This window comes from Urtica dioica, chromosome 3 (genome assembly GCF_054948205.1).
Source record: "Urtica dioica subsp. dioica isolate 48M chromosome 3, U.dioica_male_clone48M_v1_H2, whole genome shotgun sequence".
In the NCBI taxonomy this organism is placed as follows: domain Eukaryota; kingdom Viridiplantae; phylum Streptophyta; class Magnoliopsida; order Rosales; family Urticaceae; genus Urtica; species Urtica dioica.
Window position 1 is genome coordinate 1,869,420 of NC_142758.1, and position 14,154 is coordinate 1,883,573.

The following is a 14,154-nucleotide window of genomic DNA, read 5'->3' on the forward strand; positions in this document are numbered from 1 at the left end:
GGTTTTCTTTTTCCCCCTCTTTTCCGCGATTATCGTTTGATAACCTTCTTTAGTATTAGAATGGGTAGGGTCTAGATAAGATTATGCAAAACAAACGATGCCCTAATCTAAAAAAAAAAAAAATAATAATAATAATCTATTCATCAAATTTATTTTTAATGGGTCTAACTTGAGTTAAACCTCCCCGAGTTCAAGATAATTTATGAGTATTTTTTACCTACTTATTTAAGAACAAATAAATAAACCATAAAAAAAATACTTACATTCTTAAAATTATACTCCAAAATTTCCTTAAAATTCATAAATATAATAGTAATTTTAAACGTGTAGGGTGTGGGTAGAGTTTTGAGTAAGATACTTAAAAACTCATATCTCACTCATAGTCACATTATTTTTTAACGGGTAATATCCATACCCTATCCATTACCAATTTATTCAGGTAAGACCCTCCCGTAAAGGGTAAGGCCTTCCGGGTAGGTGAGTAAGATTTTGTCATTGTCTGTGCCCTCTATTGTAGACCAGAACTCTGTGTTGCACCACTTACTGACCTTTGACATGTCCCGTTCCCTCAGATTCGGCTGCAGTAGCTTAGAGACTTTGGTGGAAAAAGGCCCCGAGAAGTTTTCATTCATCATCACCAAACCCGAACCCGCTGTCAATAAATAAGGATAGGTTTGTCAAATATGAGAAAGTGTATCTCTTGTTTATGTAATGTCTTTTATGATGTTACTGAAAAAAAAATGTATGACACAAGTTATATTACCAGATTAACGAATAACAATAAAAGCAGTAAATAAAGAGAGAAATAATTAGTAACTCAGTTCGACCAATTGTGTCTATGTATGGAGGGATGATACTTCGGTGAAAAGAAAATCCATTATCAATGGTAGAGTAAGTACAAAGTGGTCTTAGCTGAATGATCCACCATTTAGAGCCATCTACTTTAAACTACCTGTGAATTCCCACTCAAACTCCCCCTGAATTCGAGTCCCCTCACTTCCACTCAAATCACTATTCCCAAATGGTTGATCTACGTTTATAATGATACGTGATCTAGAATAGCACGTATACAAATGATATTCAGTTACTCGCACGAAACAGAGGCAGAGAGAATACGACATAATAAAACAATGCACAAAGAAAAGTGTTTTCACTCATTACTCTCATAAAGATATAAAGTGCGCGATCAAATTCCTATATGGGCAAACTTTCTCTTTTATGCAAGTCAAAACCTAGCATTCGATGCCTTGTCAGAAATTCCTTAATTGAAAACTTGTTCGGATGCGATGGAGAGAAATCCGGAAGCGTATCACACATTAAATCAGACTTAAACAATGTAACCGTTGAATCAAATTTGTTGCGATTTGATAAACTACAAAAAAAAAAAAAAAAAAAAAAAATAGCCAATCAACGTAACAACAAAATATACCATGTCTATTTTGGTTAATGATAACTTTGCAAAACTCAAGTTTGAATTTGGATAGTTAACTCGAGTTTTATGTATGTATTGGCATAGAAATATAAGATGAATGCTATCGAAGATAAATTTCATTAACTAGACTTACTAGCGTGGAAAGTTATAACAAAGGACTTCTTATTTTGAAAATGGTAAATATAGACTTTAAAAAAAAAAACTTGGACTCTCAATTTTTTTACTAGTACCCTTTTGCTTCATATTTTTGAATATTTTTAACACATATTGACATTTAACGAAGACTTACATTTAATTTCATCAAAATCTTTCGAAATTCATCGTTCAAAGAATATATCACTTGATTAATATTGAAAGATTCTGATATGGACAACTTGGGAATTTTTTGAATTTCATAGTGTTTTTCAACCATTTTAAACATTCCAAAAATGTTCAAAAGCACAAAGAATAAAAATATTTTTTTGTTCGAGAATTGATTTTAAATCTTATCTTAGAATTTTAAGAACTTAACAAGAGGTAACATACAACACATACAAGAGATTGTGCTTGAAATAAAATTAAAATTTAAAAACTATTTGAAGTTTAAGACACTTTAGTCTAAAATTAAAATAAAATTATATTTTTTTAACTTGCCATAATTTTTTTTAATGCTTGCTAGTTCAACCGAAAAGCTTTCTCGTTTTTTTTAATAAAAAAAAAGAAAAAAAAATGAAAAGAAAAGCAGCATCACCACAGTTTTTATTTTAGGGTCTATTAGGTATATAACCACATTTAGAGTTTAACATTACTAAATAATCAATATTTCGTAAATCTTAGATATATAATCTATTATTTATATTTACAGACGTAAATCTTAAGTAAATATTCACTTCCATATATCAAGTCACGTCATTTTATAGTTATTTATCTCATATTTATGAAACGTTGGTTATATAACAATTCAAAACGTTTTAGTTGAACAATTATCTTTTTTTTTTTTTTTTAATCTAAAAATCCATACTTTTCGTCCATTTTTTTTTAAATTTTTTTGAAGCTCCCAACAAACAGCCTCGTCCATACGCAACAAAAAAGCATCTCACGAAAAGAAAGAAAGACAGAGTGAGTAAGGGAGGCCAATGAAAGAGAAAAAAAAAATATACACGCACAAAAAAAAAAAAAAAAAAAAAAAAAAAAAAACATTAACATCGAGACCATTGTCTCTTTCCCTCTCCTCTCTTCTCTCTCGGGACTTTCATCAAACAGCTTAAAGTATGAAAAAATCTGAGCTCCAAACATAGACGACAAGAAGAAGAAGAAGAAGAAGAAGAAGAAGAAGAAGGAGTGAGTGATGGAGATGGAGATGGAGATGGAGAGGTCGAGTGTGGCGGTGGAAGAAGAGCTAGAGAGACGAAGCAAGTTCTTGAAGAGCCTCATCGAGAAAAAGAAGAAGATTATCAACGACGACAAAACTACGGAGGAGAAACGAGTCCAGGATGACGTGGCGGCGGAGCTGATGGTGCGGGTGAGAGCTTCCGATATGGCTCCGGCGGTGCAGAGTCACGCCTTCCGCTTCGCCCGAGCCCAACTCGATGCCAAGCTCGACAGCAAACGCATCGCTCTCGCTCTCAAGAAGGTCAATCATTCAATTCAATTTCCCAATTCTTACCACTTTCTTGTTCACTAAACTTCTTTTTTTTTTTTTTTTTTTTAATGCATAGATAGTTGGATACCAGATTTTGTTGATTAGGGGCATATATTTAATTTTTTTTTATTTTTTTTTCAAATCAAGGCTTTAAAAAAAAAAAAAAAGTTTAGAGAGTAATAAATGTTCTTATATCATTTTAAGCAACCCACTGAAAGACACATATGTATGTATGTATGTTTTTCCTTACATACATACATGCACCTTTTTGTGTTGGAGCTGATTCAGACGATTTGTATTAGTTAGTTCTGTTCTATATAATATATTGTGGGTATATAATTAATCGAATGACATTCCATATTAGCATCATTCTCTTTATTTAAAGAATTGTACTCGCTTGATAATTAGTCTGAAACGCGATGTAATAAGTCTGCTGTGGAAATTATACTTGATCGTTACTAAACCAACCTTGATATAATTGTTTGTGTCTCTCACTCACATCCCATGCCTACGAAAAAATAGCCTGATTGCACTCATTTGAGGTTGATGGGAAAGATAAATTTAATGACACATCCGATTGCTTAGAACTTCGTGAGTCTACCTAAAACAGAGGTTTGACTTGTGTTTTGTGTTGTTAGGAATTTGATACAGCGTACGGACCGGCGTGGCATTGCATCGTGGGAAGAAGCTTCGGATCATATGTAACGCATTCCGTCGGAGGTTTCGTGTATTTCTCCATTGACAAGCTTTATATTCTCCTTTTCAAAACCGCCGTCGAGCCATTGGAACACCATTAAATGAGTTATGACTGCGCGTGATATTACCGTTTTCTTCTTCTTTTTCTTCTTCTTCAGTCATGTAAAAAAATTTGACTGAAGATTCTTTTTTCTTCTATTCTATGTCATTCTTTCTTTTCCTCATTCCGTGTTTTTTCTTTTGGTTGATATAACTCTCATTCCGTGTTTGTTGTTTCTCTGTTTGTTCCGCGTGAAGTTACTTCGCTTCAAACTCTTGCCTTAAAAATGCTTCTTCTCTCATTAGTGATTTTTTCGGGATTTGGTTGATACATCGTTTTCTATGCCACATTCAAATTTTGGTTCCAAATCAAAATCATCTTTTTATGTTCAGTTATGTGTAGATATGAGGCATTACTAGGAGAAAAACAATAAAGAGGTATAAAAGCCTACATATTAAAAAAGGGGTAATTAATGTCATTTTTCATTTTTTCCCCTTGAGAACGTGATTGATTGTGTCGTTTCTATGTGGAAGATTGGGGTTTAGGGTTGTCGTTTCGTTTACATTTAGAGAAAACTACACGAAATGGCAATAATTACACCATTTTTATATACTTATAGACGTTTATGTCCCTATAATACTTTGTTTGCTTTCGCATCCTACATTAACATGTGATGAAACATTGAATTTGGGTATTGATTTTATAATAAATTGAAGGTGGCGCATAGAAGTCCCCTACTTAAAAATAGGCAAATTTGTCCAAATTCTTAATTAAGCTTATTTAATGGATCAGTAATGCACGAGTCGTCAAGTAAAATTCCAATGTGGCACTTCCGTTCCAAATCGTTGTTTGCCTGATTTTTAAAATAAATTAGGTTCCATATTCATTACTTTTTTATTTATTTATTATTATTATATATATTTTCTCTTGTTGATTTATATATATAGTGTAATATATTGGATAATAAATGCTCTTCTAAATTGTAAGTGTTAAAGCACCTTCAATGCAGATGTGCTCTTGCTAAGTTGTACACAAAAGGTTAGCAACTATCGTCGTCTATTTTATTGTGGGTAACATTAGCTAGTGATTTGTTAAAGGGAAATGACAAATACATATCATGTGTTTAAATGAAAATGTAGAGTTGAACTTTTAAAATGATAAAATTATACTTTAAAATAGATAAATGTGCTAAAATCATCATTTTATCGATTTTATATTAATGTTGACTTTGATTTTTATATGTAAACCTCATTTTACCTTTGTTCATCCGTGTCTTATTTTCTCATGTGTAATTTATTTAAAAATAAAAATAACCAATCCCCAATTTGAAATCGAACTAAATCAAAATAGACTAATAAAATTCATAGCTTTCAAACTGCGACTTTGAATCCTGGATTTCATGCTCGAATCGGTGATTTTGATGATTTTCGATTGTCAATTTTTATCATTTTTTATGTTTGTGTTTTTTAACGATATTTCATATTTCAGAGATCGTTGTTCTTATTTATTTATTTTTTTACAATAAATTACATATAGGCTATAAGGAGTGAATGCATAAGGATAAAATGAGATTCATGTATAAATATCATAGTCAACATTAATGAAAAGTCAATATATAATGAATATTTGTGGCACAATTATCTATTTTAGGGTATATTTTCGTTATTTTAATTAAATATATGATACAAATTCGATATTTTTGAAAATTAAAAGTTAAACTCGACATTTCACTTAACCATAAGATACAATATGTCATTTTCTCTTTGTTAAAATCAGACACCTATATGTTCGAGTTGCTATTAATGCTTTTGTCGTACCTTACTTTGGTTATTATTTACTAAAATTATATGATCACAGATTTTCATGCGACCTTACGTACTAGCATAATTCTTCCCTTCATGAGCAAGATATTACTAATACATACAGGTATACGAACATGGTAAGCTATTGGATTAAAAAATACAAGGATATGAACTGTTAAAGCCTAGTTTCTCACATCACTCACTATAAAACTTATATAATTATGATAAGAATAAATGTTACTTTTGCCCCCTGAATTATGGTGGTCCTGAAATTTTCTCCCTCAAACTTTTAAAACTTGATGTTTTCCCCTTCATGTGTGATTCAATTTCATTTATGTCCTTCCGTCTAATATTCTGTGAAATTTGGTAGTTAAAATAGCACATGGATCTCACGTGCTATTTGAGAAAAGGGCATTATGGTAATTCCATTAATTCAGCACAGGCGCATTTTCCGCAAGTGGAGAGCAAGTCAGCTATCAGCTCGTCCCCTTGCTTCTCGTACTTCAACCACGCCCCAAAAATAAGCTTCTCGTAGACACTGCTCAACCTCTTCCAGGCTCCGCGGAGGGTCCTTCGCATCAGCTTGGCTTCTCCGAGCCCTTTAAAGACATGGAACTGCAACAAGTACAGGTTCGCTCGATCTTGCGCAGCGCACGAATCGAGCTCTTCGTGAATTTGAGATAGAACCGCTACATAATCAATGGGTTTAAAATACGGGAGTATCGCTGGCTTGGGGACTTTGATTAGAGATTCTCTACAACCGTAAAAATAATATATAAAAATAAGTATACCAAGCTGATAATGAAAGGAAAAAAAAAATTAATAGTGAAAGCAGTCAACTTACATGGAGGAGGAAGAAGAAGAAGATGAAGAGTGTGATGAGATTTTGAAAAGCTTTCCTCTTTCCACTTGGAGCCAAGACTGTGGATTTAGAGCACTGAGCTGTGACTCTTTACATGACTCGGATGGAAAGAAAGTCCTCATAGAGCATAACAGATTAAATAGCTCCCAGATCTCCACAACAGCCTATTGGGTTCTTCTCTCTCTATCTCTCTCTCTCTCACTCTCACTCACTTCTCTATCAACAAATTCGGCTCAAATATAATATTACCGATTCTGTCACAGCCAGAAAACTATCTCACCAAAGAAAATGAAATTCCCAACATTAACTTTCAAACAGGCTTTTTTCCAGATCACTTGATTCATAGAAAGAAAAAAAAAATATATCCCACGCAACAACGGAATTTTTTTTTAAAATAAAATAAATCGAAGGACGATCTCCCTGATTATGAAAATGAATAACTGTATCTAATTAAGTATACAAATATCAATTGCTTATTTTCCTAAAAACAAAACGAACCAAAAATCAGAAAAGACCAAACTTTACCCAACGGTTACCTAAGATCTTTACCAGAAACGCGATGAAATCCAATACACACTCGAGCTCTCAAACAAATGGCCGAAATGGAAAAATTAGACAAGAAATGTATAGAGAGGAGAGAGAGAGAGAACCCACTTAGAGTTTTCAGCTTTGAAATTCGCCGAAATCCAAGCAATAGCTGAGCGAGAAGAGAGATCAGAGAGGAATCAGAAACAAAAATTCCAACATTAACTTTTCTTTTTTCTCTCGCCATTGGTGGTAAATAGCTTTGAACGTGCTATCTGTGAAAATAGCTTTGAACGTGCTATTTGATAAGCCATCATCAGAACCAATTTTTTTCATGGAATTACCCAAAACACCCTTTTTCTCAAACACATTAAGGGGAAAAAATCGAGTTTTAAAAGTTTGGGGGGGGAAAATTTCAGGGCCACCATAATTCAGGGGGCAAAAGTAACATTTATTCTTATGATAAATATATATTTCAGCTGCGAAAGATAAGATGATTTGAGTAAAATAACTAGGAACTATATAAATATAAAACCTGAAATGCGGGAAAAAAATTTCGTTTTTCTTTTACAAACATATTTGACTCAACTAGAGGTTAAAAGAAGTATATGTATACTGAGTATATCACAACAAAATATTCCCCATTTGAAAAATACTCTCTTTTTGCCACAGGTCGAGCGACACGTGTCTGGACTAACTCGTTCTCCACTCTATTGGCTAGAGCTTCTCCTTTATTTACATTACCAAATGCCATAATCTATGAGTCATAAAGACTCAGTAAGTGGGAGTCTATCTAGCATTGAGAGCGTCTAAATGTCGTGTGACGTGCAAATAACACATAAGGAATGCGAGAGGTTAAAAGAAGTATATGTATACTGAGTATATCACAACAAAATATTCCCCATTTGAAAAATACTCTCTTTTTGCCACAGGTCGAGCGACACGTGTCCGGACTAACTCGTTCTCCACTCTATTGGCTAGAGCTTCTCCTTTATCTACATTACCAAATGCCATAATCTATGAGTCATAAAGACTCAGTAAGTGGGAGTCTATCTAGCATTGAGAGCGTCTAAATGTCGTGTGACGTGCAAATAACACATAAGGAATGCGAGATAAACTATCTCATGAATACTAATTCACATATGAGAAATAAATAAATAAATAACTCATATATCAATACGATATGCATTATAGTTTGCGTATGATGTACACCTAAGAACTCACCGCATTGAGTCAAGACCGTGCATTAACGCCAAACGATTAACAATCTTAGGTCGTGCATGAGTTCAATCATCAAACGATCCCAGATCGTGCATGAACTCAACGATCTCAACGACCTTCATGACCAACAAGAAGCCAACCTCTAGATCCGAGCGCTTAGTCTTTCGGTGACTTAAAGTTTGTCACCACATTTATATAATACTGGCGCCTGACATGGGTTAATCTTGCCACCTAGTGGCCCCACTGTCAACAACTCGTTCCAAAGAACCCGTGGTACCGTCGATATGTCTTTACTTGTTTTTCGGTATTCACAACTATCCTAGAATACCATACTAACTTAACTACGGGAGAATATTATTAAAGTTTTCACTTTGATCGCTTTGAGTGTTTAAAAGAGAATTCAAGGTGTGATCCATGTTACCCCTAGGACAAATCTCTCACTTGAATCCGAGAATCGTATGTCCTTGCATCTCCCGTAAACCCATATATCGAGTGGGACTATTTTATGAGTCAATGGAAGATTAACTAATCACATAAGCAAATGTTTGGGTTGTTAGAAGTTACGTTTGAACTTATCGGATAGAATCCGAAGCTACATTTTCAAAGAAAGAGGCCGAAGCCTTAATCTTAATTAATTTGTCAATTGCAAGGGGTTCCACGTACTCTTGCTTACTAATAAAGAGAATGCGCGTAAACATGTGAATCCCTTGATAATGAGGTGACCTAATTCCCACTTACTTGGAAATCCATTCCTCGCAAGCTATTCACTTGTCAACGCCAATCCGGCGGCGATCTTTGGGTTCACTTGAACTCTAATCCACGTACTATTTTCATCTCAACGCCCAACCTTGCATCGATCACTAAACCTAAGGAAAGGATATGGCACATCAAGCGTATTTAGATCTGCTTCCAATGATACGCAAAACCCGTCATCCTCTTTCCTTTTCCATGAATCCCGACAAACACACGAACGCTCAAAACAAACTAAGAAGGAAAGAAAAGAAAAATCAAACCCTAGTCTTTGAATGCTCAGATTTGAGCAAGGAAGAAAAGAAGAGAAAATACCTAACCTCAAACTAGACGCCGGCGACATGAAGAGCTCAATCGGCCTAGACTCTCAATCTCGCGCGGTCTCTCTCTTTATCGCACACTATCTCTCTCGGTGGCCACCCTCTCTGTCGTGCGTGGTAGGAATATTGCCCACTAGAAGATGATGATTACTAAATAAGATAAGAAGTTGCATTATTAGCATCATATGAGTAGTGGGTTGAGGTTTGATAACAAAATCAATAAACAACTATCATCCATAGTCTCTGTATCAAACTGAATCGCATGATGGGCATCCGAAATTGGGCAGTGAACTAAAACTTGGTCGATGACTGATATGCGCCTGGAAAGCCTTATCTAAAGTCATATATGTGGAACATGAGTGAGGGTTGATCACTCAGTGGGAGCATTATACACTTGCAGAAGGTGTACGACTTGGACATGCTTTGGTTTGGATAGATGAGTCGTTTAAGGACCGTTACGATGCACTAGCCGAGACCGTTTATGATGGTCACATGGACGCTTGATCTAATATCCTGAAGTAATCATGGACTTCTAGATCATGTTACCAGCTTCTTTGACTCATCACGTTAAAGGCTAGTAAGACACTGATCAAACAGGTGTCTTGGGAAGTCGGGATATGATTGTAGAAGAAAGTGTTTTACAGATACGGAACTCAATCTTCCGGAAAGAAGGTAAATGTTCTCTCACTTAAGGGTTGATTCCAGAACCGATTGATTATGCACATTTCCGAAGTTGGCTTACATTCGGTTGAATCTTTTGTTGGGGAAGCTACGATACTTAGGGCTTATATGTAACGAGAAAGGTATAACAGAACAAATTGACCTATCTCGATACGGGCAGAACCTGGAGGGTCATGATCACGTACTGACTAAATCAATAGACACTCGTTACGATGAATAAATATAATTATAGTATTAAAAAAAGGTTCAGACTTGGATTACACGGTGGAGTATTGAAAGAGACTAGACAATTGGATTTGAAAAGAGAAAGGAATATTTTGTATTTTATCGAGATTGTTAAACTTCTACTACTAGGTCAATTGTCCCTGATTCTACTTCGATAAAGGCAGATAAGAATGTTAATATAACAATATGTTTTATTCTTATAATCTCACTTGCTGTAATAGTGATTGACAACATTAATTTCAAAAAGGGTATTTTGGGAATTAAATAAATATTTATGGCAATGCTGTTTATTTGTTGCTAGATCAAGTAAATAAACTTTATATTTATTGTTGGACAAGTAAATATGTGTTAAATGAGTTTAAAGCTATTGGGCCTTGAAAAAGCAAAAATTTGGGCCTCCCTACCTTGGTATATGCGATTTTTGTACTGGTTGTAGAACCAGTATTTTTTTTTTCTGTTTTTCTGTTCCTAAATTAAATGAGAAAATATAGGAAATATGATTGTCTTATATTATCTCCTAATATTTAGGCTAAATATTAGGAGAATATTTATGAGAATATAGGTCTTGATGCCGCTTGCAAGTCCAACGGATCCTCTATTTGGCGGAGCTTAATGTGGGGTAAAGACCTTATTGTGAGGGGCTCGAGATGGAGAATTGGGGACGGGGGGAGATCGGTGGATTCCCCGGACCCGTAACGCCGCGCTCTCCGACAAATATCTCATCCCGGAGAATATGAGAGTGGCGGAGTTGAAGCACAACGGGGGTGAGTGGAATGAAGCCTTGGTCCGAGCCTTGTTTGATGACGAGGATGCGAGAGATATCCTTGCCATTCCAGTGAGCGACGATGGGATACCCGACAAGCTTCGTTGGCACTTCTCCATCGACGGTGAATATTCGGTCAAGAGTGGCTATCGTGTGGCCATGACATCCATAGCTCGTGCCTCCATGTCCGGGCCGGGGGCTACCGCTAGATGGTGGAAAACCCTTTGGAAGCTCTCCCTCCCACCAAAAATCAAGCTTTTCACTTGGCGAGTGTGCAAAGGATGGATTCCGGTGTTGGCGAACCTTACTCGGCGGAAGATCACCGACAACGACCGATGCCCGAGGTGTTTCGGAGGTCCGGAAACGATCACGCATGGTTTGTGGGGCTTCCGGAAAGTTCGTAAAGTTTGGGAATTTACTAATCTTCTCGACGACGTCAAAGATATCCGGGGAGAAGATGCTACGGCTATCTTCATCAAAATCATGGAGAACTATGAGGTTAGTTTCTTGGAATTCTTTGTGGTTTTAGTTTGGGAGAAGTTGAATCTTAGGAACAATGCTGTGGCCGGCCATGCCGAGTGGAATGCGGAGGAAACGGTGGAATGGGCCGGAAAATTTCTCGAGGACTTCCGGGCCGCCAATGAGATTTCATCGCCCCGTCCCCCGCCTCGCTCGCAGCCGGCCGATCGGTGGAAGCCCCCAAGCCTTGGAATGTTGAATATATGTGTGGATGCGGCCCTTGATTCGGCTACCGGAAAATTTGGCACAGGTTGTGTTCTTCGCGATCATAGGGGGTGGGTAATCGCTTCGGAGATTTTGGTGCGCAATGCCGGCTTTTCCCCTACTCTTGCGGAGGCTTATGCGGTGTTAGGAGGGCTGCGGTTGGCGACGGAGCTCGGTGTTTCCAGCCTCACCGTGCATTCCGATTGCCTTGCGGTGGTCCAAGCGATTAATAAGGAGTCCTCCCCGGCTACGGAGCTCGGCACGATTTTGGAAGATATTAAGGTTAGAAGGTTAGCTTTTTCAAATCTTGATGTTTCTTTTATCCCCCGCTCTTGTAACGGGGCGGCCCATAATATGGCTAAATTTGCTCTTAATTTTAACTCGGATTCGCGGTGGATGGGGCTTGTCCCTCCATGCGCTATGCGAGACGTTAGTAACGATCTTGTTTGGTGATGTAACCACGGTTTTCCTCCGCCACTTAAGTGAGGCTTTTTAATGAAATCTTCCCGTGGTACCGACCACGTTTTCAAAAAAAAAAAAAAAAAACTCTGCACTCATAAATAAGTGGGAACAATAAGATAGAGATTCACGTTTCAACCATACATACTGTTTCTCGGCTCGCTAGTCGTACACGCTTTCATAACCATAAATACGTAGTAAATATTCATAGAAAATCTTTCGCATACAATCTTGAACATAATCGGAAACTTCTCAAAAATATCGGACCAAACAAAATATCGCGAGATCATATCAAAGTCAAGATGTCTCGAAATGTTGCGGATCGTAACATCTTTGCCCATAAAAATAAACTACCACTAAATGTAATAACGTATATATCCCTCATATCAATTCTTGATTGATTACTTTCATTTTACAAACACTTTGACGGACTAATTAAATACAATTAGATATTCTCAAATAAAACGGACTAAAGAGTGTATCAAGGCGTCCAAAAAAGAAATACTGCCGGTCCAAGATAAATGAGCCAAAAATACATCTACAGAAGATACCGGACTCGATACATTTGTGCAAGGCTACTCTTCTTGAAGAGAGTCTTTAATGAGTGATTGACCATTTGTACCCTTTTTATACTAAAAAAAAAAACTGTTTGTATTGGGACTAGTAGCGGGGTGGAAGCCTTGATTTAGGGGGGGGGGGGGAAGTAAGAGAAAAAAAGGAGATCATTTCAAGAACCAATTTCTGAGACACGGAAGATTACAGTTCAAAGAATAGTGAAGCCTAACTTGACTTACAAAGATTGTTGCTACAGATAAATGAAAACCGAAAAAGAGGTGATCTTTTGCTACAGATAAATCAATTTAGCCGGCACGCGACCGCGAAGCCCTTGCATGGCGTGCCACCATAAAGCCCCGCACCCCGACGAGCTCTTGGCCAGCGAGCCATCGCAAAAACCATGGCTAGCGTACCACCGCGACACCCCGCGCCACGACGAGCCCTTGGCCAGCGAGCCATGAATTATTCATTTGTTGCAACTAGTCAATCACTTAGTTTCTTTTAAGATTTTAACTAAAATTTCATTTTATTAATAAATTAACTCGCCAGACCGAAGTAAATTAAATTAATTAAAATAGTTAATTCAACTTATTTCGACCAGGAAAAAATAAATTAGATTAAAAAAACAGTTAATTTAATTTATTTCGGCTTGGTGGACTATTTTCTTAATAAAATAAAACTTTAACTATTTTTTAAAAGAAGAGTGGACTATTGAGCTACTGACCTAATTGTAATACACTCTTTTTTTCATATTAAAAATAGTCTCACATTTCTTTATTTCAACAACTGAGAATTTATAATGGTAAAAAAAATAAATGTGTCCAAAAACCAGCAATTGTTTCTATTTTCTAGAATTCAAAATATTGTCACAAATATTTTTCTTGGACATGTTGGGCATATATATTATTTTGGTGAAATATCATATGTAGATATACCAACAATTTTTCACAATGGCTCTACTTACCATCCGTATTAGGCCTGAAACTTTGAAACACCGATGACGTTGTGTCGCCGCTCGATGGCATAGCTAATCATCATGGAATTTTGAAACACCATGACTTTTTGTAAAAGATTTTATATTATGTGTTTTGTACACTAGAAATAGAATAGAGAGAGCAATAAATTAATTTGTATAAATCAAAGATTTAATTTTTATACATTAATACATATGCAATCATTTAATTTTTAGATATATAAATATAATATTATATACATAAACACTAATTTCGAATTTACATCTATAAGTTTATAAAATATTTATTTGTTTACTGAATACCTCTTCGATAAGTCCGATATTTGCCGGTAAACCACGCCGGTAAGGGTAAGTTTATCGGTTTAGTTACCCTCACTGAATACCCCAATAAATCAAAAGTATCTCCCAATAACCCATCAAAATCTGAGTCCCGATAAAGAAACAGTAACGGTATTTCGACCTTTGATAGAGACTAGTACTGGTAGAAGCCTTGTTTTAGGAAAAAA

The 14,154-nt window shown here is 36.1% G+C and overlaps 2 protein-coding genes across 2 annotated transcripts; one reads left to right on the forward strand and one right to left on the reverse strand.

Moving 5' to 3' along the window:
- The first annotated feature begins 2,489 nt into the window (after window positions 1-2,489).
- Window positions 2,490-4,024, forward strand: LOC149401982 (Dynein light chain type 1 family protein). The gene is made up of 2 exons (XM_089608123.1): window positions 2,490-3,044; window positions 3,692-4,024. Exons 1-2 carry the CDS (start codon window positions 2,760-2,762, stop codon window positions 3,848-3,850), a joined length of 444 nt encoding a protein of 147 aa, XP_089464249.1. The 5' UTR covers window positions 2,490-2,759; the 3' UTR covers window positions 3,851-4,024.
- A 1,750-nt stretch (window positions 4,025-5,774) lies between these two features.
- On the reverse strand, window positions 5,775-7,222 carry LOC149401983 (ETO1-like protein 1). The gene is made up of 2 exons (XM_089609746.1): window positions 6,436-7,222; window positions 5,775-6,345 (listed from the first exon to the last, which is right to left on the reverse strand). The coding sequence occupies exons 1-2, from the start codon at window positions 6,573-6,575 to the stop codon at window positions 6,006-6,008; spliced, it is 480 nt and encodes a 159-aa protein (XP_089465872.1). The 5' UTR covers window positions 6,576-7,222; the 3' UTR covers window positions 5,775-6,005.
- Between the last annotated feature and the right edge of the window lie 6,932 nt (window positions 7,223-14,154).

Coding starts and splice junctions, on each gene's coding strand:
- LOC149401982 (XM_089608123.1), top strand. CDS start 2,760: ATGGAGATGGAGATGGAGATGGAGAGGTCGAGTGTGGCGGTGGAAGAA. Junction 3,045..3,691: donor TCGCTCTCGCTCTCAAGAAG/GTCAATCATTCA, acceptor TTGTGTTGTTAG/GAATTTGATACAGCGTACGG.
- LOC149401983 (XM_089609746.1), bottom strand. CDS start 6,575: ATGAGGACTTTCTTTCCATCCGAGTCATGTAAAGAGTCACAGCTCAGT. Junction 6,346..6,435: donor TCTTCTTCTTCCTCCTCCAT/GTAAGTTGACTG, acceptor TTACGGTTGTAG/AGAATCTCTAATCAAAGTCC.